Source organism: Salvelinus namaycush, chromosome 19, assembly GCF_016432855.1.
Source record: "Salvelinus namaycush isolate Seneca chromosome 19, SaNama_1.0, whole genome shotgun sequence".
Classification (NCBI taxonomy): Eukaryota; Metazoa; Chordata; class Actinopteri; order Salmoniformes; family Salmonidae; genus Salvelinus; species Salvelinus namaycush.
The window spans coordinates 34,030,294-34,053,862 of record NC_052325.1 but is presented as its reverse complement, the minus strand read 5'-3'; the positions used below and the strand labels follow the sequence as shown (position 1 = coordinate 34,053,862).

Here is a 23,569-nt window from a genome sequence, read left to right as displayed (position 1 = left end):
ACTTGTTGTGAATCCAGCCAACATGTTCTGATTTCAAAAAGGATTTACTGCGAAAGCACACCAAACGATTATGGTAGGTCAGTACATAGCCACAGAAAAACACAGCCATTTTCCCAGCCAAAGATAGGAGTCACAAAAAGCAGAAATAGAGATAAAATTAATCACTAGCCTTTGATGATCTTCATCAGATGACACTCATAGGACATCATGTTACACAATACATGTATGTTTTGTTCGATAATGTGCATATTTATATCCAAAAATCTTAGTTTCTTACATTGGAGCCATGTTCAGAAATGCCTCCAAAATATCCGGAAAAAAAATATCCGGAAAAATTGCAGAGAGCCACATCAAATAACAGAAATACTCATCATAAACTTTGATGAAAGATACATGTTTTACATAGAATTAAAGATACACTTGTTCTTAATGCAACCGCTGTGTCAGATTTCAAAAAAACTTTACGAAAAAAGCAAACCATGCAATAATCTGAGATGGCGCTCAGATATAAACAACATTTCTCCACCATGTTGGAGTCAACAGAAATACGAAATTACATCATAAATATTCTCTTACCTTTGATGATCTTCATCAGAATGCACTCCCAGGAATCCTAGTTCCACAATAAATTGTTGTTTTGTTCGATAATGTCCATTATTTATGTCCAAGTAGCTACTTCTGTTAGCACGTATAGTACACATATCCAAACGCTCGCGCAGATCCAGGCGAACGTCGGACGAAAACTTAAAAAAGTTATATTACAGGTTGAATAAACTTGTCAAACTAAGGAGAGAATCAATCTTTAGGATGTTGTTATAAATATTCAATAACGTTCCAACCGGAGAATTCCTTTGTGTCTAGAGAAGTATGCAAGTCGATATCATGTGGAATCATGTGGAATACGCGTGACCAGGAACTGGCACTCTGCCAGACCACTGACTAAAACAGCTCCCATCCGGCCCCACATCACAGTAGAAGCTTCATTCAACGTACTACAGACTGTTGACATTTAGTGGAAGGCGTAGGAAGTGCAAACAGATCCATATCCCACTGGGATTTCAATAGGTGATGAGTTGAAAATTGACCAGCCTCAGAATTCTCACTTCCTGTTTGGATTTTTTCTCAGGTTTATGCCTGCCATATGAGTTCTGTTATACTCACAGACATCATTCAAACAGTTTTAGAAACTTCAGCGTGTTTTATATCCAATAGTAATAATAATATGCATATATTAGCTTCTGGGACAGAGTAGGAGGCAGTTCACTCTGGGCACGCTATTCATCCAAAGTGAAAATGCTGCCCCCTATCCTAGAGAAGTTAAACCATTCAGAATGGAGAAATATCCATTAAAATCACTTAGAGTATATGTGTTGCCACCCTAGGGTCACGCACTATCATAAAGAAAATGTAGAACTTTTATGATTCAAAAACATAAAATACTGTTAAATACAGTCATTACCATCCAATCTTTTTTAAATACAGTGATATGATATTTTGGCCATATCGCTAAACCCTCAGCCAGACTGAAGAAATGGATGACGATTGATAACATTAGTGTGTATTCCTCACTTTTATTGTGTGGTTATTTCCATTTCGGGAAATAACCATTTGTTGTATATTATAATAACTGCCCATGGATCTGCCTCAAAACATGTGTTCACACACCAAAATAATGTGTGCGAAAGAAATGCTTTTGGTGATTTATGAGTTCAAGGGTATTTTGGGTGCTTGGTCTTTCTCGCTGTCAACCAGCTTAACTGTATGTTGGGTTTGATACCTAACTCTTAAGTTTGCCTATTAAGAATTTTCGCTATAATGACCCATGGCTTCTATGTCTGCTTTTGTTTCAGGGTTCAACAAAGTCCACAAAGAGTATGGAGTCTCGACGCAGATCATCAAGGTAAGACCCTTTTATCACATGGTGTTCTGCAAGGTTCTCCTCTCTCTTCTCCTGTCCTCTCCTCTCCCTCCCTCCGAGCCAACCCCAACAAGGAAACCAAGTCCCCACACAGGGACTTCGAAACGGTTTAAATCCTGTCTTTCACCAATATGAAGAACCATGAAAAGGGGGATGCAATGAAAATATGAAAGTAGACTCACTCTTCAGGGATCTTTCCGTGCAGTTCGTTTTACGGCTCACTCCTTCCTTCTCATTGAATCGCTCCCACGCACAGTATAGATGTCGGATCTTAATTTGATCACTCTTTTGTTTTGGAGAATTTTCCTGATGAATCAGGAAATTCAAGTGAGCCTTGTGATTGGCTAAACATGTACAGTTCTTTTTCTCTCCATTCGGGAGCATTCGAGTCATTGGGATCAGGGCTCGCTATCTTAAAAGAATGTTCTCTCTTGCTCGCAATAGGCCTAGGTCCTATTACTGCAACATTCAAATGAACATAAATGTATCTGACATTCAGCCATACACATCGACAACTATCGCTTTATATAGCTTAACAACACAAGATAGTTATTGGTCTAAACTAGGCTATGACATACAAGTGTCTAGTGTATCCTAAGGTTACGAATGAACTGTCAAAATTCAGTTCAATTGTGGCCTGGGGTGGTTTAGCAATTAGGGCCACTGCCTTCAGCGCGCAGATATACTGTAGGCCTAGCGTGTTTGTGTGGGTTCAATTCTGGCCCGAGTACTTCTGGCACAAATAATGCATTGTCCAAATTGACTCGATGTAGTTAGACATTTTAAATATGGACAGGCAAGGGTCATTTCTTATTTTTCTTGATAAGAAATTAGCATACCAGACACTTTTAGATAACATAAATAGTAAACAAATAAAATAACAGTACGCCAATATTAGTTTCCATTCATACAGTGTCAAAGTAGATTGCCGTGGTAAACAAGGAAATACTTCATTGCTATTGTACAGAATGCATGTAAAATAGACACATCGCCCTTAGTCTTTTCAAAAAGGACTACATTGTTCCGTTGATAATACCAACAAGAGGACGAACGTATGTTGAAAGACTTTGGTTTCGAGCAGGACTAAGGCAGAGAGGAAGAGGCAAAGCGAGATGGGTCATTCTTGCCAAATAAGCCCAAACCGTTTCTATGGGCTTAATATGCAGACCTAAGCGTGTCGCCTGCCTTCCTGCCTTTGGGATGATTCATATTGTTAGGGCGGAGACATGAGCATCTCGTCATTGTATACTGATGTCTTACTAAGGTAACACTGACATCACCTTTTAGGGAGTGGTACAGGTAACCAATAAGGGTTGCAATTGAGATCAGCTGTGCGGGTGAATCCAGTGCATATTGATGGTTTAACGAGACATCAGTTGGTGATAATCTAGTACCATCGATGGTTGTAATTGGCCCATTGTTAATGAATTATATTCCTATAGGCTACATTTTGTAGGCTACCCATTAGCCTATCAATAGTCACATAATGAAAGGTGTGAAACTCAATAATCTACTGTTTGTGTTTCCCTGACTAAATTGATGAGCTGATTTGGGCCATCAGTTGATTGACAGATATATACCTACTGTAGAACGATATCATTTCAAGTACAGTGCATTTGTAAAGTATTCAGACCCCTTCCCTTTTTCCAAATTGTTTTACGTTACAGCCTTATTCTAAAATGGATGAAATCAAAAAAAAATTATCAATCTACACACAATACCCCATAAAGACAAAGTGAGGTTTTTAGACATTTAGACAAAGGTTTTTAGACATTTTTGCAAATGCATTAAAAATAAAACTTGATTGGACTCCACCTGTGGTAAATTCAATTGATTGGACATGATTTGGAAAGGCACACACCTGTCTATATAAGGTCCCACAGTTGACAGTGCATGTCAAAGCAAAAACCAAGCCATGAGGTCGAAGGAATTGTCCATAGAGCTCCGAGACAGGATTGTGTCGAGGCAAAGACCTTAAATGGAAGAAGATTGGAACCACCAAGACTCTTCCTAGAGCTGGCCACCGTTCAATTGAGGGAGAAGGGCCTTGGTCAGGCAGGTGACCAAGAAACTGATGGTCACTCTGACAGCGCTCTAGAGTTCCTCTGTGAAGATTACAGAACCTTCCAGAAGGACAACTATCTCTGTAGCACTCCACCAATCAGGCCTTTATAGTAGAGGGGCCAGATGGAAGCTACTCCTCAGTCAAAGGCACATGACGGCCCGCTTGGAGTTTGCCAAAAGGCACCTAAAGGACTCTCAGACCATGAGAAACAAGATTCTCTGGTCAGATAAAACCAAGATTGAACTCTTTAGCCTGAATACCAAGCGTCACGTCTGGCGGAAGCCTGGCACCATCCCTACAGTGAAGCATGGTGGTGGCAGCATCATGCTGGGGGAGAGGTTTTTCAGCGGCAGGGACTGGGAGAGTATTCGAGATCGAGAGAAAGATGAAGATCCTTGATGAAGTACAGAGAGATCCTTGATGAAAACCTGCTCCAGAGTGCTCAGGACAGAGATCGTATGGGAAGCTAAAAACAGGAGATTCAACTTTTTCTGTCAGATTCTACCTAGTCATTTGATATTCGCTTGTCCTCAAAACACAATTTCAACAGCAGACCAATATCTTAGAAATACTTATCTTACTCCAGAAATATATATTACAAAGGCAGAAGGTAGTTAAAGTGTGACTTACCTCTGATCGAGTCTGGCTTAGAACCCAAGAAAAAAAATCTGAGGACAAAAATGAAGACAAAAATATGTGCCTCACTTCAAGAGCCATGGCGGAGATAACACTGTGTTTGACGGACAACGTTGAGAGCCAATGGATTGGAAGAGTTTTGATGACAAGATATTTTGAATACATTTTATTGGTCAAGGGGTTGTGAAACATTCATACAGTACAGACGTAAAGGGAGACCAATAATATTGGTTAATGAAAATAAATATATATCACAACATTTGGTTAGGAGGATTTAATCCGACAGCAACAATATAATAATATTAATCTAAGTAAATAAAGTGACATATTTGGTAAGTTGTAACGGAGTAAAAAGTAAGTTACTTCCATCAGAAATTACTTCAGTAAGAGTACAAGTACAGTGCACAGACAGTAACTACAAAAGTACTACTTCCTCAAAAATGTTTAAGGGTATTAGTAGACTGGATTTGAACCCATGCCCACTCGCAGCTGTATCCTACTGGACAAACAGGCACCATGAATTTATTTAGCCTCTTGCTTGCCTTGAACATATAATAAAACAATTAATGTAAAAAAAAAAGATTTATCCTAATGAAAAATACGTCTACCCCCTACAAATATTGTCAATTTATTATAATCCACATAAGAATTCACACGAGATACGCTGTAGCCTGCACGTAGCCTACATAGGCTACTTGAACTGACGCCCAGTGGATCTGCAGTCTAAATTATTGTATAGCCTACAAACACCGCTTCCACCTGCCCCCTGGCGTCGATTCTAAATATTAAATCAACATTAAAATCCTCCTGCAGCAGGACTTTTTTCCTCCTGTGACGAAATGGGTCATATTAAGGTCCGACATCTGTAGGATAGCAGGTCTTGTCCCATGTTTTACTGACAGGGCCTATACATTTTTCACATTAACCGCACCAAGGATGTCGACCAAGGCTTGCGTCCATTTTATTAGACCCTATTGGTCTGTCTCTGTAGCAGCTATCAATGTGCAGAGCTTATTTTGGATACAGGACTCTTTTGTTTCCTTGCCAAAAAAAGCATTAACATCATAGGGTGAAGCAGTAATGTAATATAGCACTGCTGTGTACTTTTTTTAGATTTCCGAGACCATTTGTTAGACATTTTTACGGAGCTCCAAATATGAGGCAATGCATTGTGAGAGAGGCATGCAGCAAACAGAAGTTGATATTATCCATTTGTGTCAAGGGAACAACTCCTAGCTAACCAGCAAGCCCTGGAAATAGCCTAGCCATGCTGTTGTGCAGACATATAGCTAGCCTACTCTTATGTGTAAGATTCTTCCTGGCATAACATATGTTGTCAGTTTTGTGCTTTACTAGCATATACTACAAGACAAAGATACAACTGAAGTGATGTTTTTAATAATGATGCAGCTGTATAAAACATTGAGAAACAAAATCAACCAATCATGTGCTCCCTCTGGCTCGCCACATTACCGTCAAAGCAACATACACACACAATTATTATCACACATATTCACTCACATTCTCCTCATCACACGCTATATAGGATGTCTATCATGGACGTGTTATCTGCAGTGGCAATAGCAGAGCTATTTTTCACCGGCTATGTTTGTTCAAATGCGTAAATGCGATCAGTGCAGCTGCGTAATTGAGCGCAGCGAGATATGAGCTGGGCTGATAAAGTGAAAGAAGGCTGTCGGTCTGGTCTGTAGCTAAGGCAGCACTGATGAGAAGCAGATTGGAGCCCTGTGCATGCTGGTGTACATGGAGGAGACCCAAACCGCAACTCTATAAGCTGTATACCCTCAAGGAGAGTAGGAGAGAGAGTGAGAGACTATGGGGGGAGGGGGACTGAAAGTAGTAAGATAAGAGAGTGTATGAAGCACATAATAAGAGTAGGGAGAGTGAGAAAGGACAAATCATGCAGTATATTTGTTTAGTAGAGAACCTTTTGGATATATTGCTTGGTCTGGTATTTCTTTTGACTAATAAGGTCGTTTCTCATAGTGCCAGATGTACAACATGTTTGCACTGTTAAACCAGTATTTCCCGGTAGCAGACACATGAGCAATATCCTCCAAATCGGCATTCCAGAGTTGAGACGTGGGAAATATTTCTAGTAGACGCTCAATCACTCTCTCTGAGCCATATGCTCACCCAGTCAGTTTCACTTGCTCCTGATTGCAGTCCGGACACATCAGATTGGGAAAAAGGCATGTGGTCGCTCTGCCCCAACTCGTTCTTCGCGAGTGACCAAAATGTTTTGTTTGGTCTGCTGAGGCTCACACTCACGGAATGCGGAATAGTTTCATATCAGGCTTTGTTTATCCCTCGAATCAATCTCTTTCCCCTCTGTTTTCATCCCAGGCGGTTCCCAAGCGAAACATACATGTTTAATGTACTGCATTTTGTGCGTGTGTGTGTTTAATGTACTGGACAGCTGTTGGAGTTTGGAGGCTACCATGACCCCACAGTGATTTAGTGATGTCATGTCCTTACGAAATGGGATTTAACAAAGACTCTGGCCGGTATTCAGTCAGTTGCAGATAGTGGGTTATAGTGGGTTTTATGGATAGCCCTTTGCATAGCAGACAGTCTCTTTCTCTCTGTCTTTATCTTGAACTTCTCTGTTCTCTCTCCCTTTCTGTATTACATTCTAAATACACTTTATTGGCATCGAAGGAAAAATCCAATTTTGCCAAACCAATGCAATACACAAAGAAAAATAGCTCTAAGTCAACTATTTTCAACTTGTCATTGAAATTGACTTGACATTGACGTTACCCTGCCTCCCTTACTGTATTTTAATTTGCAAAGCTTTATTGCCATGGAAAGTGTAAAAAATACAGTTTTATCTCTCTCCCTACCCCAGGAGTGTGAGTCTGCTGCAGGCCCTGGAGGAGAGCTATGAGGTGGACCTGGTCTACATCACCGAGCGGATCATCTCCGTCTCCTTCCCCAGCTGCGTGGAAGAGACCAGCTACGCCTCAAACCTCCGCGAGGTGGCCTCCATGTTGCGCTCCAAACACCAAGACAACTACCTAGTAAGGGCCGCTCCACTTATCAAGGATCAGCTTGCCCTACCATTACATATGCTTAAAGGAGATCAGTCCCCTCTGGCAAAGTGTTTGTTTCGCAGTAGAGTAAAAAGAAAAGAAAGAAATGGCAAAGAAAAGATTTAAACGTTTAAACTTTTTCAGCTCTTCAACCTCAGCGAGAAACGGTATGACATCAACCAGCTCTACCCAAAGGTGTTGGACTTTGGCTGGCCGGACCACCACGCTCCTGCCCTGGATAAGATCTGCACTATCTGTAAGGCCATGGACACCTGGCTGAGCGCAGACAGTCACAATGTGGTGGTGATACACAACAAGGTGAGATAGTGATACTGTACTCTAACTAAAGCCCTCAAAAGCATATTGAGAAACATTGCAGCTATCATACATACCTATCAGGGCTTTGTACTGTTTATGCTGCTCTGAGACAGTAGATGGCGTTCTCAGGCCATTGTCTCCTTCCCAATATATACAGTTGAAGTCGGAAGTTAACATACACTTAGGTTGGAGTCATTAAAACTAGTTTTTCAACCATTCCACAAATTTCTTGTAAACAAACTATAGTTTTGGCAAGTCAGTTAGAACATCTACTTTGTGCATGACAGAAGTAATATTTCCAACAATTGTGTACAGACAGATTATTTCACTTATAATTCACTGTATCACAATTCCAGTGTGTCAGAAGTGTACTTACACTAAGTTGACTGTGCCTTTAAACAGCTTGGAAAATTCCAGAAAATTAAGTCATGGCTTTAGAAGCTTTTGATAGACTAATTGACATCATTTGAGTCATTTGGAGGTGTACCTGTGGATGTATTTCAAGGCCTACCTTCAAACTCAGTGCCTCTTTGCTTGACATCATGGGAAAATCAAAAGAAATCAGCCAAGATCACAGAAAAAAAATTGTGGACCTCCACAAGTCTGGTTCATCCTTGGGAGCAATTTCCAAATGCCTGAAGGTACCACGCTCATCTGTACAAACAATAGTACGCAAGTATAAACACCATGGCACCACGCAGCCATCATACCGCTAAGGAAGGAGACGCGTTCTGTCTCCAAGAGATGAACGTACGTTGGTGCGAAAAGTGCAAATCAATTCCAGAACAACAGCAAAGGACCTTGTGAAGATGCTGGAGGAAACAGGTACAAAAGTATCTATATCCACAGTAAAACGAGTCCTATATCGACATAACCTGAAAGGCCGCTCAGTAAGGAAGAAGCCACTGCTCCAAAACCGCCATTAAAAAAAACAGACTACGGTTTGCAACTGCACATGGGGACAAAGATCATACTTTTTGGAGAAATGTCCTCTGGTCTGATGAAACTAAAATAGAACTCTTTGGCCATAATGACCATCGTTATGTTTGGAGGAAAAAGGGGGATGCTTGCAAGCCGAAGAACACCATCCCATCCGTGAAGCACGGGGGTGGCAGCATCATGTTGTGGGGGTTCTTTGCTGCAGGAGGGACTGGTGCACTTCACAAAATAGATGGCATCATGAGGAGGGAAATGATGTGGATATATTGAAGCAATATCTCAAGACATCAGTCAGGAAGTTAAATAAAGCTTGGTAGCAAATGGGTCTTCCAAATGGACAATGACCGCAAGCATACATAAAGTCAAGGTATTGGAGTGGCCATCACAAAGCCCTGACCTCATTCCTATTGAAAATTTGTGGGCTGAACTGAAAAAGCGCGTGCGAACAAAGAGGCCTACAAACATGACTCAGTTACACCAGCCCTGTCAGGATGAATGGGCCAAAATTCCACCAACTTATTGTGGGAAGCTACCCGAAACGTTTGACCCAAGTTAAACAATTTAAAGGCAATTGAGTGTATGTAAACTTCTGACCCACTGGGAATGTGATGAAAGAAATAACTTCAACTTCAACTGTATCTTCTGAATGACCAATATATCAAAGCAATACTTCCTGATTGCTAATCCTTATTTGATGTTCTTTCTGCAGGGGAACCGAGGGCGAACAGGAGTGGTGGTGGCAGCATACATGCATTACAGCAACATATCAGCCAGGTGAACACATAGCCCATGAGACTTAATGGCATAATACACAAGAGAGATGGGGGGGGAGTAGAGAGAGAGAGGGTGCGAGAGTGAGAGAGGGTGTGAGAGAGAGAGAGATAGGGTGCGAGAGAGAGTGAGGGTGCGAGAGAGAGAGAGGATGCGGGAGAAGGTGCGGGAGAGAGAGAGGGTGTGAGAGAGAGAGAAGGTGTGTGAGAGAGAGAGAGAGAGGGTGTGTGAGAGAGAGAGAGTGTGAGAGAGAGAGAGAGGGTGTGTGAGAGAGAGAGAGAGGGTACGAGAGAGAGAGGGTGTGAGAGAGAGAGAGGGTCCAAGAGAGAGAGAGGGTGCGAGAGAGAGAGGGTGCGTGAGAGGGTGCGAGGGTGAGAGAGGGTGCGAGAGAGAGAGGGTGCGAGAGAGAGAGAGAGGGTGCGAGAGAGAGAGAGAGGGTGCGAGAGAGGGAGAGGGTGCGAGAGAGAGACGAGAGAGAGAGCGGTTGCGAGAGATATAGAGGGTGCGAGAGATATAGAGGTTGCAAGAGATATAGAGGGTATGAAAGAGAGAGGGTGCGAGAGAGAGAGAGGGTGCGAGAGAGAGAAGGTGCCGGGGAGAGAGAGGGTGCGAGAGAGAGAGGGTGCGAGAGAGAGAGGGTGCGGGGGAGAGAGAGGGTGCGAGAGACAGAGAGGGTGCGAGAGAGAGAGGGTGCGAGAGAGGGTACAAAAAAGAGAGAGGATGCAAAAGCTGTGCGAGAGCGGGTGTGAGAGAGGGTGCGAGAGAGAGAAAGGGTGCGAGAGAGAGAGAGGGTGCGAGAGAGAGGGTGCGAGAAAGAGAGAGAGAGGGTGCGAGAAAGAGATGGTGCGAGAAAGAGAGAGAGGGTGCCGAGAAAGAGATGGTGCGAGAGAGAAAGAGAGAGGGTGCGAGAGAGAGGGTGCGGGAGAGAGAGAGGGTGCGAGAGAGGGTACAAAAAAGAGAGAGGGTGCAAAAGCCGTGCGAGAGCGGGTGCGAGAGAGGGTGCGAGAAAGAGAGAGAGGGTGCGAGATTGAGAGAGACAGTGCGAGAAAGAATGAGAGAGGGAGGGAGAGAGGGTGTGAGAGAGAGGGTGCAAGAGAGAGAGAGGGTGCGAGAGAGAGAGAGAGAGAGAGAGAGAGGATGTGAGAGAGGGTGCGAGAGAGAGTGCAAGAGAGAAAGAGAGGGTGCGAGAAAGAGAGAGAGAGGGTGTGTGAGAGAGAGGGTGCGAGAGAGAGAGGGTGTGAGATGGTGACAGAAAGAGAGAGAGAGAGAGAGAGAGAGAGAGTGTGAGAAAGAGAGAGAGAGAGAGGGGGCGAGAAAGAGAGAGAGAGAGGGTGCCGAGAAAGAGAGAGGGTGCCGAGAAAGAGAGAGGGTGCGAGAAAGAGAGAGGTTGCGAGAGAGAAGGGTGAGAGAAAGAGGCGAGAGAGAGGGTGAGAGAAAGAGGTGAGAGAGAGAGGGTGCGAGAAAGAGGCTAGAGAGAAGAGAGAGAGAGAGGGGAGTGAGAGAGAAAAAAGTCAAGTAGAGCAGAGTAGGGCGGTCAACAAATCAACAGATGATGAAGAGTCACAAGATTCATGTTATCCGCTGATCATCACATTCCCCCTCCCTACCCAACATGTGCCAACTGTGCACCAGTGTTCAGGACTTCTTCCACAAAGCAGGCCCTAATTCAATCAATGGCATAGAGTACAAAGAAACACAACACTGTGAGTTCACTTAAAGGTCCAATGTTCTCAGAGTACCAGCTTTTTTCCTTCAATCTGCTATTGGTTGTATTTGGGTCACATTCTCTTTTTTTTAACATGATCAAAATAGAGTCCTTTGAAGAGGTGTGAAGATATGACTGAGCGGTAGGCAGGGTACGGGTGCTGACCAGATGTTTGTCTCTGTTTGCTTAGTGCTGATCAGGCCCTGGACAGGTTTGCCATGAAGAGGTTCTATGAAGACAAAGTACTTCCTGTGGGTCAGCCATCTCAGAAGAGGTCAGTTTCCCTCCACTTCCTGTCTGACCCCTCTACTACCTCTTTGACCCAACTACCATTTCCTGTTTAATTTTCTCTTTATGAGTTTCGCCCCAATCTTAGTGGGTTTAAGTTCACCTTGTTGTCTCAACCACTCTCCTACTCTTTCTTTCGATTTGTTGTCTTTTTTAGAGGGGCAACAGAGTCCTCCTCCTTTTTGCATCCTAATTTGTCGAGATCCATCTGTAGACTGAAAGTCATAAGTGAATGAGTATGATGTAAGCGTCTGCTGTTTTCTTTGCAAAGGTCATAACTAGAGATAGAATCTCCATTTATCTACTTGACATGTTTCCATGCACACACTGTCCAGTCTACACCAATGGCATGCTGATTCCTCTGTTAACAAAACATTGAAATCCTGAATTCTCTCTCGCTCTCTCTCTCTCTCTCTCTCTCTCTCTCTCTGTCTCTGTCTCTGTCTCTGTCTCTGTCTCTGTCTCTGTCTCTGTGTCTGTGTCTGTGTCTGTGTCTGTGTCTCTGTCTCTGTTTCTTTCTCTCTCAGGTATGTACAGTACTTCAGTGGTCTTCTTTCAGGACATATCAAGATCAACAACAAACCCCTGTTCCTTCACCACGTCATCATGCACGGCATCCCCAACTTTGAGTCCAAAGGAGGTGAAAGTTGACACACACACACACACACACACACACACACACACACACACACACACACACACACACACCTGCTTGTTTTTACTCAATGTTCTGTGATGGCTTTTCAGGATGCCGCCCTTTCCTCAAGATCTACCAAGCCATGCAGCCAGTCTACACATCTGGGATCTAGTAAGTACACACACACACACACACACACACACACACACACACACACACACACACACACACACACACACACACACACACACACACACACACACACACACACACACACACACACACACACACACACACACACACACACACACACCTTCAGTCTCTGTTTTCTCACTCACACAACACTGGCCAGATGCCTGGGTCTGCAGGCTTACAATGGCTCAATGATAATAATATCACACACACACACACATTCACCCCCCGCTAGTAAATCCATTGTAAGCTTGCCACACGTTATTATGTTTAGCTAGCCTCTCTAGTTCCCCAGCCCCAGTCTCTAGTTCCCCAGCCCCAGTCTCTAGTTTCCCAGCCCCAGTCTCTAGTGCCCCAGTCTCTAGTGCCCCAGCCCCAGTCTCTAGTTTCCCAGCCCCAGTCTCTAGTTCCCCAGCCCCAGTCTCTAGTTTCCCAGCCCCAGTCTCTAGTTCCCCAGCCCCAGTCTCTAGTTCCCCAGCCCCAGTCTCTAGTTTCCCAGCCCCAGTCTCTAGTTCCCCAGCCCCAGTCTCTAGTTCCCCAGCCCCAGTCTCTAATTCCCCAGCCCCAGTCTCTAGTGCCCCAGCCCCAGTCTCTAGTGCCCCAGTCTCTAGTTTCCCAGCCCCAGTCTCTAGTGCCCCAGTCTCTAGTGCCCCAGCCCCAGTCTCTAGTGCCCCAGACCCAGTCTCTAGTTCCCCAGCCCCAGTCTCTAGTGCCCCAGCCTCTAGTGCCCCAGTCTCTAGTTCCCCAGCCCCAGTCTCTAGTTCCCCAGCCCCAGTCTCTAGTTTCCCAGCCCCAGTCTCTAGTTCCCCAGCCCAAGTCTCTAGTTTCCCAGCCCCAGTCTCTAGTTCCCCAGCCCCAGTCTCTAGTTTCCCAGCCCCAGTCTCTAGTTCCCCAGCCCAAGTCTCTAGTTCCCCAGCCCAAGTCTCTAGTTCCCCAGCCCCAGTCTCTAGTTCCCCAGCCCAAGTCTCTAGTTTCCCAGCCCCAGTCTCTAGTTCCCCAGCCCAAGTCTCTAGTTCCCCAGCCCCAGATGTTCCAGCCTGGTGTTATGATCAGTAGTAGTGTTATTAGTAACTGGAGGAGCCAGTGAAATAAGCAGACTTGGATGTGTGTGGACACCCCAGGGCCTTGCTGAAGGACCCCTACAGATACCCAGGCCCGGGCAGGAAATGATGAATTATACAGCTTTGTGCAGATGTTTGAGCATACAGGAGGGCATGCCCACAGATGGCAGGACAAATGAGGGCACTCCGGGTGGCACTCCTTACATGGTCCCCTCCACTTTACATGTCCTTCCTTCCTAGTCTATGTATTGATAAAAGGTTGTTTTGCTTATATCTCCATGTATAGTATATCCATGTACTGTATATCTGGTGTGTGTGTGTGTGCCAGTGGAGACTGCTGAGGGGAGGACGTCATGCATGGAAACCATGTGTTTTGATGTATTTGATACCATTCCACAAATTTTTCTTCGGCCATTACCACGAGTCCAACCTCCCCAATTAAGGTGCCACCAACCTCCTGTGGTGTGTGCATACGTGCGTGTGTAGGTCAGGGGACAGCAACAGGCACATTTAGGTTTTTGGTTAAAAAAAAGATTGTAAAATCACCAGGAATTCAGCAAAACGTGTTTAATGTAAGACATATTTTCCCAAGTATTCCTACAAATAAAAGAGACATACAGTTGAAGTCGGAAGTTTACATATACCTTAGCCAAATACATTTAAAATGTTTTTCACAATTCCTGACATTTAATCCGAGTAAAAAATCCCTTTCTTAGGTCAGTTAGGATCACCACTTTATTTTAAGAATGTGAAATGTCAGAATAATAGTAGAGATAATGATTTATTTCAGCTTTTATTTATTTCATCACATTCCCAGAAGTTTACATACACTCAATTAGTATTTGGTATCATTGCCTTTAAATTGTACCATGATGATGTGCATCATGTGGTGTGATGTTGTGTTAACAAGAGTAACCCTTCTTTTGCTCTCTGTGTGTGTTCACAGTAATGTCCAGGGAGACAGCCAGACCAGCATCTGCATCACTATTGAGCCTGGCCTGCTGCTGAAGGGGGACATTCTGGTAAGGACCATCAGCTCTTCACTGAGTGACATGGAGAAGTGTACTACTGTACATGGATTTGGGGCAGGTTTATTATGGTAAGGTATTCACCCCCTCAAATGAGAGGATAGTGGATTGACCTCTGTTGGTGAATGCAATTTATTTTAACCACATTGAGTCCAAATACTTTACATTATGTGCAAATACAGTATGATTGTCCCTAATGCTTTAATCGGCCCCATTCATGAAAGCAGCAATGCTGTAAAAACTAGAGGGAAGGACAGTTGGCATGTGCCCACTACCCCCTATAGCACACAATATGCAGGCTGTAACAATGTCTACACTGTATTTCTGATCAATTTGATGTTATTTTAATGGACATAAAATTAGCTTTTCTTTCAAAAACAAGGACATTTCTAAGTGACCCCAAACTTTTGAACGGTAGTGTATGTATGTATGTGTATATATATATATTGTATGTGTATAATATATATATATATATTTGTTTTTTAAGTAATATGATTTTTATTAATTGATGTGTTCCACACAAAAAACACAATGCATGAAAACCTGCTCCTGAGTCCGTCTACATGACTACAGATGAAAAAAAGTAAAGTAATAAACCAGAAAAGTGTTTTCAGTCAATGTTATATTCACAGGCATCAGCATCCATTAGTGTCCCATTAGTTAGCAGATACAATATACGCTTTAGCTGAAGCATCTGCTAAAGTATCTGTTTTGGGGCCAAGAGTTCTACACATTGTAGAATAATGGTGATGACATCAAAACTATGAAAAAACACACATGGAATCATGTAGTAACCAAAAAGTGTTAAACAAATCAAAATAGATTTTATATTTGAGATTCTTCAAAGTAGACACCCTTTGCCTTGATGACAGCTTTGCACACTCTTGATAAGAACAGCTCAAGTAAGCAAAGAGAAACAACATTTCATCATTACTTAAAGACATGAAGGTCAGTAAATCTGGAAAATGTCAAAAACCATCAAGCGCTAAAATGAAACTTGCTCTCATGAGGACCGCCACAGGAAAGGAAGACCCAGAGTTACCTCTGCTGCAGATGAAAAATTCATTAGAGTTAACTGCACCTCAGATTGCAGCCCAAATAAATGCTTCATAGAGTTCAAGTAACAGATAAATCTCGACAGCAACTGTTCAGAGGAGACTGTGTGAATCAAGCCTTCATGGTCGAATTGCTGCAAAGAAACCACTACTAAAGGACACCAATAATAAGAAGAGACTTACGTGGGGCAAAAAACACTAGCAATGGACATTCGATCTGTGGAAATCTGTCCTTTGGTCTGATGAATCCAAATTTTTGATTTTTGGTTCCAACCACTGTGTCTTTGTGAGACGCAGAGTAGATGAACAGATGATCTCATGTGTGGTTCCCACTGTGAAGCATGGAGGAGGTGGTGTGATGGTATGGTGGTGCTTTGCTGGTGACACTGTCAGTGATTTATTTAGAATTAAATGCATACTTAACCAGCATGGCTACCACAGCATTCTGCAGCGATACGCCATCCCATCTGGTTTGGGCTTTGTGAGAATATCATTTAATTTTCAACAGGACTAGGACCCAAAATACACCTTCAAGCTGTGTAAGGTCTATTTGACCAAGAAAGAGAGTGATGGAGTGCTGCATCAGATGACCTGGCCTCCACAATCACCTGACCTCATCCCAATGGAGATGGTTTGGGATTAATTGGACCGCAGAGTGAAGGAAAAGCAGCCAGCAAGTGCTCAGCAAATGTGGGAACTCCTTCAAGACTGTTGGAAATGCATTCCATATGTACTCGGTTGCAACACTTACTACTCTGGAAGCAACATTAGCACAAGAACTGTTTGTTGGGAGCTTCATGAAATGGGTTTCCATGGCCGAGCAGCCTTACACAAGCCTAAGATCACCATGCGCAATGTCAAGCATAGACTAGGGTGGTGTAAAGCTCGCCGCTATTGGACTCAGGTGCAGTGGAAACACCTTTTCACACTTCACCATCTGGCAGACCAATAGACAAATCTGGGTTTGGCGGATGCTAGGAGAACACTACATGCCCCAATGCAAAGTGCCAACTGTAAAGTTTGGTGGAGGAGGAATTAATGGTCTGGGGCTGTTTTTCATGGTTCAGGCTAGACCCCTTAGTTCCAGTGATGGGAAATCTTAACACTACAGCATACAATGACATTCTAGACGATTCTCTGCTTCCAACTTTGAAAATGTATGCACTCACTACTGTAAGTTGCTCTGGATAAGAGAGTCTGCTAAATGACTAAAATGTAAAATGTAAACTTTGGGGCTACAGTTTGGAGAAGGCCCATTCCTGTTTCATCATGACAATGCCCCTGGGCACAAAATGAGATCCATACAGATATGGTTTATCGAGAGATCGGTGGGGAAGAACTTGACTGGCCTGCACAGAGCCCTGACCTCAACTCCATCGAACACCTTTGGAATTAATTGAAACGCTGACTGCGAGCCATGCCTAATCGCCCAACATCTGTGCACGACCTCACTAATGCTCTTGTGGCTGAATGGAAGCAAGTCCCCGCAGCAATGTTCCAACATCTAGTGGAAAGCCTTCCTAGAAGAGCGGAGGCTGTTATTGCAGCAAAAGGGGGACCAACTTCATATTAATGTCCTTGATTTTGGAATGAGATGTTCGATGAGCAGGTGTCCACATACTTATGGCTATGTAGTATATATATATACAGTTCCTTCGGGAAGTATTTAGACCCCATGATTGTTTCCCATTTTGTTACATTACAGCCTTATTCTAAAATGTATTACATTTTTAAAAGTTATCATCAATCTACACACAATGCCCCATAAAGACATAGCAAAAACAGGTTTGTTGAAATGTTTACAAATGTATAAAAATAACAGTATGCCAGCGCAATAACCAAGCCATGATGTCGTAGGAATTGTTTGTAGAGCTCCGAGACAGGATTGTGTCGAGGCACAGATCTGGGGAAGGGTACCAAAACATATCTGCAGCATTGAAGGTCCCCAAGAACACAGTGGACTTTATCATAATTTTTTTAATTGTATTTTTTTTCTAACTTTATTTAACTAGGCAAGTCAGTTAAGAACAAATTCTTATTTACAGTGACGGCCTACCAAAAGGCAAAAGGCCTCCTACCCGGACGGTGGCTGGGATTAAAAATAAAAATAAATTTAATAAAAATATAGGACAAAACACACATCACGAGAAGAGAGACAACACAACACTTTATAAAGAGAGACCTAAGACAACAACATAGCATGGCAGCAACGCATGGCAGCAACACATGACAACACAAATGGAAGAAGTTTGGAACCACCAAGTCTCTTCTGAGAGCTGGCCGCCTGGCCAAACTGAGCAAGCGGAGGAGAAGGGCCTTGGTCATGGAGGTGACCAAGAACCCGATGGTCACTCTGACAGAGGTCCAGAGTTCCTCTGTGGAAATGGGAGAACCTGACAGAAGGACAACCATCTCTGCAGCACTCCATCAATCAGGCCTTTATGGTAGAGTGGCCAGACGGAAGACACTCCTCAGTAAAAGGCACATGACAGCTCGCTTGGAGTTTGCCAAAAGGCACCTTAAGACTCTCAGACCATGAGAAACACTTTGGCCTGAATGCCAAGCATCACATCTGGAGGAAACCTGGTACCATCCCTACGGTGAAGCATGGTGGTGGCAGCATCATGCTGTGGGGATGTTTTTCAGCAGCAGGGACTGGGAGACTAGTCAGGATTGAGGGAAAGATTAATTGAGCAAGGTACAGAGAGATCCTTGATGAAAACCTGCTCCGGAGCATTCAGGACCTCAGACTGGGGCGAAGGTTCACCTCACAACAGGACAATGACCATAAGCACACAGCCAAGACAATGCAGGAATGGACAAGTCTCTGAATGTCTTTGAGTGGCCCAGCCAGAGCCGGACTGGAACCAGATCTAACATCTCTGGAGAGACCTGAAAATAGCCGTGCAGCATCGCTCCCCATCCAACCTGACAGAGCTTGAGAGGATCTGCAGAGAAGAATGCGAGAAACTCCCCAAATACAGGTGTGCCAAATTTGTAGCATCAAACACAAGAAAGACTTGAATTTGTAATCTCTGCCGAAAGTTGCTTCAACAAAGTACTGAGTAAAGTGTCTGAATACTTATGTAAATGTGATATTTAATTATAATTTTTTTATAAATAAAACTATGGGGTCATTATGGGGTATTGTACAGTGGCTTGCAAAAGTACCCCTTGGCATTTTTCCTATTTTGTTTCCTTACAACCTGGAATTAAAATAGATTTTTTAGGGGTTTGTATCATTTGATTCACACAACATGCCTACCACTTTGAAGATGCAAAATATTTTTTATTGTGAAACAAACAAGATATAAGACAAAACGGAAAACTTGAGCGTGCATAACTATTCACCCCCTCCTCCCTCCAAAGTCAATACTTTGTAGAGTCACCTTTTGCAGCAATTACAGCTGCAAGTCTCTTGGGGTTTGTCTCTATAAGCTGGACACATCTAGCCACTGGGATTTTTACCCATTATTCAGGGCAGTACTGCTCCAACTCCTTCAAGTTGGATGGGTTCTGCTGGTGTACAGCATTCTTTAAGTCATACCATAGATTCTCAATTGGATTGAGGTCTGGGCTTTGACTTGGCCATTCTAATACATTTAAATGTTTCCCCTTAAACCACTCGAGTGTTGCTTTAGCAGTATGCTTAGGGTCATTGACCTGCTGGAAGGTAAACCTCCGTCCTAGTCTCAAATCTCTGGAAGACTGAAACAGGTCTCCCTCAAGAATTTCCCTGTATTTAGCGGCATCCATCATTCCTTCAATTCTGACCAGTTTCCCAGTCCCTGCCTATGAAAAACATCCCCACAGCATGATGCTTCCACCACCATGCCTCACTGTGGGGATGGTATTCTCGGGGTGATGAGAGGTGTTGTGTTTGTGCCAGACATAGCGTTTTTCTTGATGGCCAAAAAGCTCAATTTTAGTCTCATCTGACCAAAGTACCTTCTTCCATATGATTGGGGAGTCTCCCACATGCCTTTTGGCGAACACCAAAGGTGTTTGCTTATTTTGTTCTTTAAACAATGGCTTTTTTCTGGCCACTCTCCCGTAAAGCCCAGCTCTGTGGAGTGTACAGCCTAAAGTGTTCCTATGGACAGATACTCCAATCTCCGCTGTGGAGCTTTGCAGCTCCTTCAGGGTTATCTTTGGTCTCTTTGTTGCCTCTCTGATTAATGCCCTCCTTGCCTGGTCTGTGAGTTTTGGTGGGCGGCCCTCTCTTGGTAGGTTTATTGTGGTGCCATATTCTTTCCATTTTATAATAATGGATTTAATGGTGCTCTGTGGGATGTTCAAAGTTTCTGATATTTTTTTATAACCCAACCCTGATCTGTACTTCTCCACAACTTTGTCCATGACCTGTTTGGAGAGCTCCTTGGTCTTCATGGTGCCGCTTGCTTGGTGTTGCCCCTTGCTTAGTGGTGTTGCAGACGCTGGGGCCTTTCAGAACAGGTGTATATATTGAGATCATGTGACACTTAGATTGCACACAGGTGGACTTTATTGAACTAATTATGTGACTTCTGAAGGTAATTGGTTACACCAGATCTTATTTTGGGGCTTACTAGCAAAGGGGTGAATACATATGCACAAATCACTTTTCCGTTTTTTAAATTTTTATATATTTTTTAAGTAATTTTTTTCATTTCACTTCACCGAATTTGGACTATTTTGTGTATGTCAATGATGTTATCCAAATAAAAATCAATTTCAATTACAGGTTGTAAAGCAACATTATAGGAAAAATGCCAAGGGGGTATATACTTTTGCAAGGCACTGTACATATTTCATCTTGAAGGACAGTCGGAATCAGTTTTTCATTGTGTTTTTATTCTGCTTCTCCTCAAACTTGGCTCACTAGTATGGTACCCCCCCTTAAATAGACCCCCAGTGGGAGGTATACATATCTCATGAAGCCACAGGCCATTTGGCTCAGTTCCCCCACTTTCCTCATCTAGAGTTGTTTGTTTTGCTTCTGTCTCTGCAAATAAATCCTGCTCTTTTTTTAGTTCCTCCAACCTCAACCCAATAGCCTTAATTACAGCGAAGGAAGGCTGGTCCAGGGAAGTGACTGTTTCCGTCATGTGTCGAGGACAATAACCAGACTGAACCCTGTGCTCATCGTGGTTTCACTTCTCTTATGTTGAGTGCAGCATTCAGCTTGGTTTAACCAGACTAGACGTGTAACATTTACACCAAAGCATATTGTTCCATGATGAACAGTGGCTGTCTATGGCCAACAATGTCTCAAAAAAAGTTAAGTAATCATGGGCATTGATTAGGCCATGCAATGGAAAGGGTTTTTGAATGTTTTGCAACTGAAAACCAAATTGGACAAGTCTTTGTTGTCCCTCCCTATTTCAGTCAGTTTTTTTCCATTTGGTGCCTAATGAACATGACACTTATCTTATCAGGGTTATGAGGCTAAATAAACAATACAGACAAATGGAAGTGTTCTTCAGGCTTACTGTATAACCTAAAAGGTGTTCAGTACGCTTACTCCAGTTTCCAAGCCCAGCTCTGCCACAGTTGTTTGTGCAGTGTGTCGTTTGGGCTAAGCACAAAGCTAAATATTCCCTGTATACATGTAAATGTGAGGTCCTTGTAAAAGTTCTGGCCAACCCGTAGCCAGGGTGAATCACAGTGGTGTAGAGAGTGAAGAGGTTCCTGTGTAGGGTTTGGGTTTACAAGGCTTTAAAAGGCTCTTGTGTAGATAGCAATGGTCTGGATAATAGTGCTTTTGTTTGGGAAGGCAAGCCATACATTTACAGGGCTATATATAAAAACAAAACTGCTTTCTCTAGCACACTGCCAAACTCCCTGAAACAGGATTGTGCTGTGAATCTAGCTGGTATGTTATCCACAGGTATTTCACAATGACATGTAGCTTGCAGACCTGGGTCCTGCTCTGGATTTAGTCTTACGTCAGATGAACGTCTGCACTGATCTGTCTGATAACTCGCAGACACTATAGATAAAAAATGTAGTCTGGCTACAATACCATTATGTTACCAAGGTGACCCCCATTCACCCTCAAAGAGTCAGAGTTAATCTTACCAATAATGAAAAAAAGTAGAGTCAGATTCTGTACATGCAGATTTCTTTAGAACAGTCCCATAACTTTGATGCAATGCAACTTCATCAGCAAGTTGGCAAACTACTGTAGCTACACTAATGGTCATTCAAACATGATAGCACTAAGCTGTTAACTGGGAACAAGTTTGCTATTCTGATCGAGCATGTTTTGTCGTAGTAGCCACTAGCCAGTGAGTGTCAGTCTGGGTTCCACGATTTGCTAGACATATGGCTCCTGGAGACGCTTGTCACATTAGAATGATGCCATCTGACAGAAGAAAATGGTTTGCCCGGTAGAATGGAGTCCCAAATGTGCAAAACTCCAATTTAAATTGAGTCCACCTTCAAGTGTTTTTCAGTTGTGCTAGTGATCTTAACACCGTGAAAGTCCCTCAGAAGTCAGTTTTCCACAGAAAGTTAATTAAGGTCTCTAGGTGATCTTTGTGACTTGAGTACCGTGAAATCTACGAAAGCCTTGAGAATGTCTATTTTTGGGACTCCAAAAAAGTCTGTGTTCCTTAAACCAGAAAGGCCTCGTTTAATACAGTATTTATCTTCTTGTCCCCTCCAGCTGAAATGTTACCACAAGCACTTCAGAAGCCCACAGCGGGATGTGATATTCCGGGTGCAGTTCCATACCTGCGCTGTGCATGACTTGGGAATCGTATTTGGGAAGGACGAGTTAGACGAGACCTTCAAGGGTAAAGAAGACATTCCTAAATGTCCAGAAAACAAACCATAATGCATACAATATTTGTTAAACCTATTTGATAACCATATTTGCCAGTAACTTTTACATCCATAAGATGAAAGCTCTTGTCTTTGTTTTGAACATGAACACATTTTCTTTTTAAAAAATCTCAAACCAGATGACAGATTCCCGGATTTTGGAAAGGTGGAATTTGTATTTTCCTTTGGACCAGAAAAAATCCATGGTAAGCATACCTGCTTCTCTTTTTTGGCCGCCATTTTCTCCAAGCAAATGAAAGCTCATTTAGAAAGATAAATGTGTTGAACTTGACAGACATAACTTATGTTATGAGTATAGCTTTGGTCAATGATAAAGTACAGTATGTTCTGGTAATTCATTGTCAGAAAGAAGTCACCTGAATTAAGACGTTTGACCTCTTCTTTGAATGTTTTTTTTTCTCCCAGGTATGGACCATTTGGAGAATGGGCCCACGGTCTCAGTGGACTACAATACCCAAGATGCTCTAATCCGCTGGGACTCCAATGAGAACTTCAATCAGCATTGCGAGGACACTATGGATGGTGAGTACTAACACTTGGCATGCTTACTGGCGATCTCCCTTTTCCCGGATGTACACTGTTTTCATGCTATGGTTTTGGTTGCCACAGTTTCAAGCTCCTCTCAACTAATCATATTGCGTGGCCAGAACTATCTGTTGTACAAACCGGGATACCTTCACATATGAAACCGGGATACCTTCTTGCATATGAATTGTTGATGGTCTTGCATATCAATTAGAGGTCGACCGATTATGATTTTTCAACACCGATACCAATTATTGGAGGACCAAAAAACAATACCGATTTAATCGGCTGATTTTTTTATGTATATATTTGTAATAATGACAATTACAACAATACTGAATGAACAATGAATACTTTTATTTTAACTTTATGTAATACATAAATAAAATCTATTTCGTGTCAAATAAATAATGAAACATGGTCAATTTGGTTTAAATAATGCGAAAACACAGTGTTGGAGAAGAAAGTAAGAGTGCAATATGTGCCATGTAAAAAAGCTAACTTTTAAGTTCCTTGCTCAGAACATGAGAATATATGAAAGCTGGTG

General features: G+C 42.9%; 1 protein-coding gene across 6 annotated transcripts in view; it reads left to right on the top strand.

Moving 5' to 3' along the window:
• LOC120064349 (tensin-1-like) overlaps window positions 1-23,569 on the top strand; it is a 296,497-nt gene that overhangs the window by 213,670 nt on the left and 59,258 nt on the right. For all 6 annotated transcript variants that reach the window (XM_039014867.1, XM_039014869.1, XM_039014868.1 and 3 more), the window contains 11 exons: window positions 1,851-1,900; window positions 7,492-7,663; window positions 7,820-7,993; window positions 9,642-9,706; window positions 11,599-11,682; window positions 12,224-12,336; window positions 12,444-12,504; window positions 14,533-14,608; window positions 22,319-22,448; window positions 22,617-22,682; window positions 22,903-23,019. In XM_039014867.1, the coding sequence (XP_038870795.1) occupies window positions 1,851-1,900; window positions 7,492-7,663; window positions 7,820-7,993; window positions 9,642-9,706; window positions 11,599-11,682; window positions 12,224-12,336; window positions 12,444-12,504; window positions 14,533-14,608; window positions 22,319-22,448; window positions 22,617-22,682; window positions 22,903-23,019 (1,108 nt within the window). The remainder of the gene's footprint in view (window positions 1-1,850; window positions 1,901-7,491; window positions 7,664-7,819; window positions 7,994-9,641; window positions 9,707-11,598; window positions 11,683-12,223; window positions 12,337-12,443; window positions 12,505-14,532; window positions 14,609-22,318; window positions 22,449-22,616; window positions 22,683-22,902; window positions 23,020-23,569) is intronic.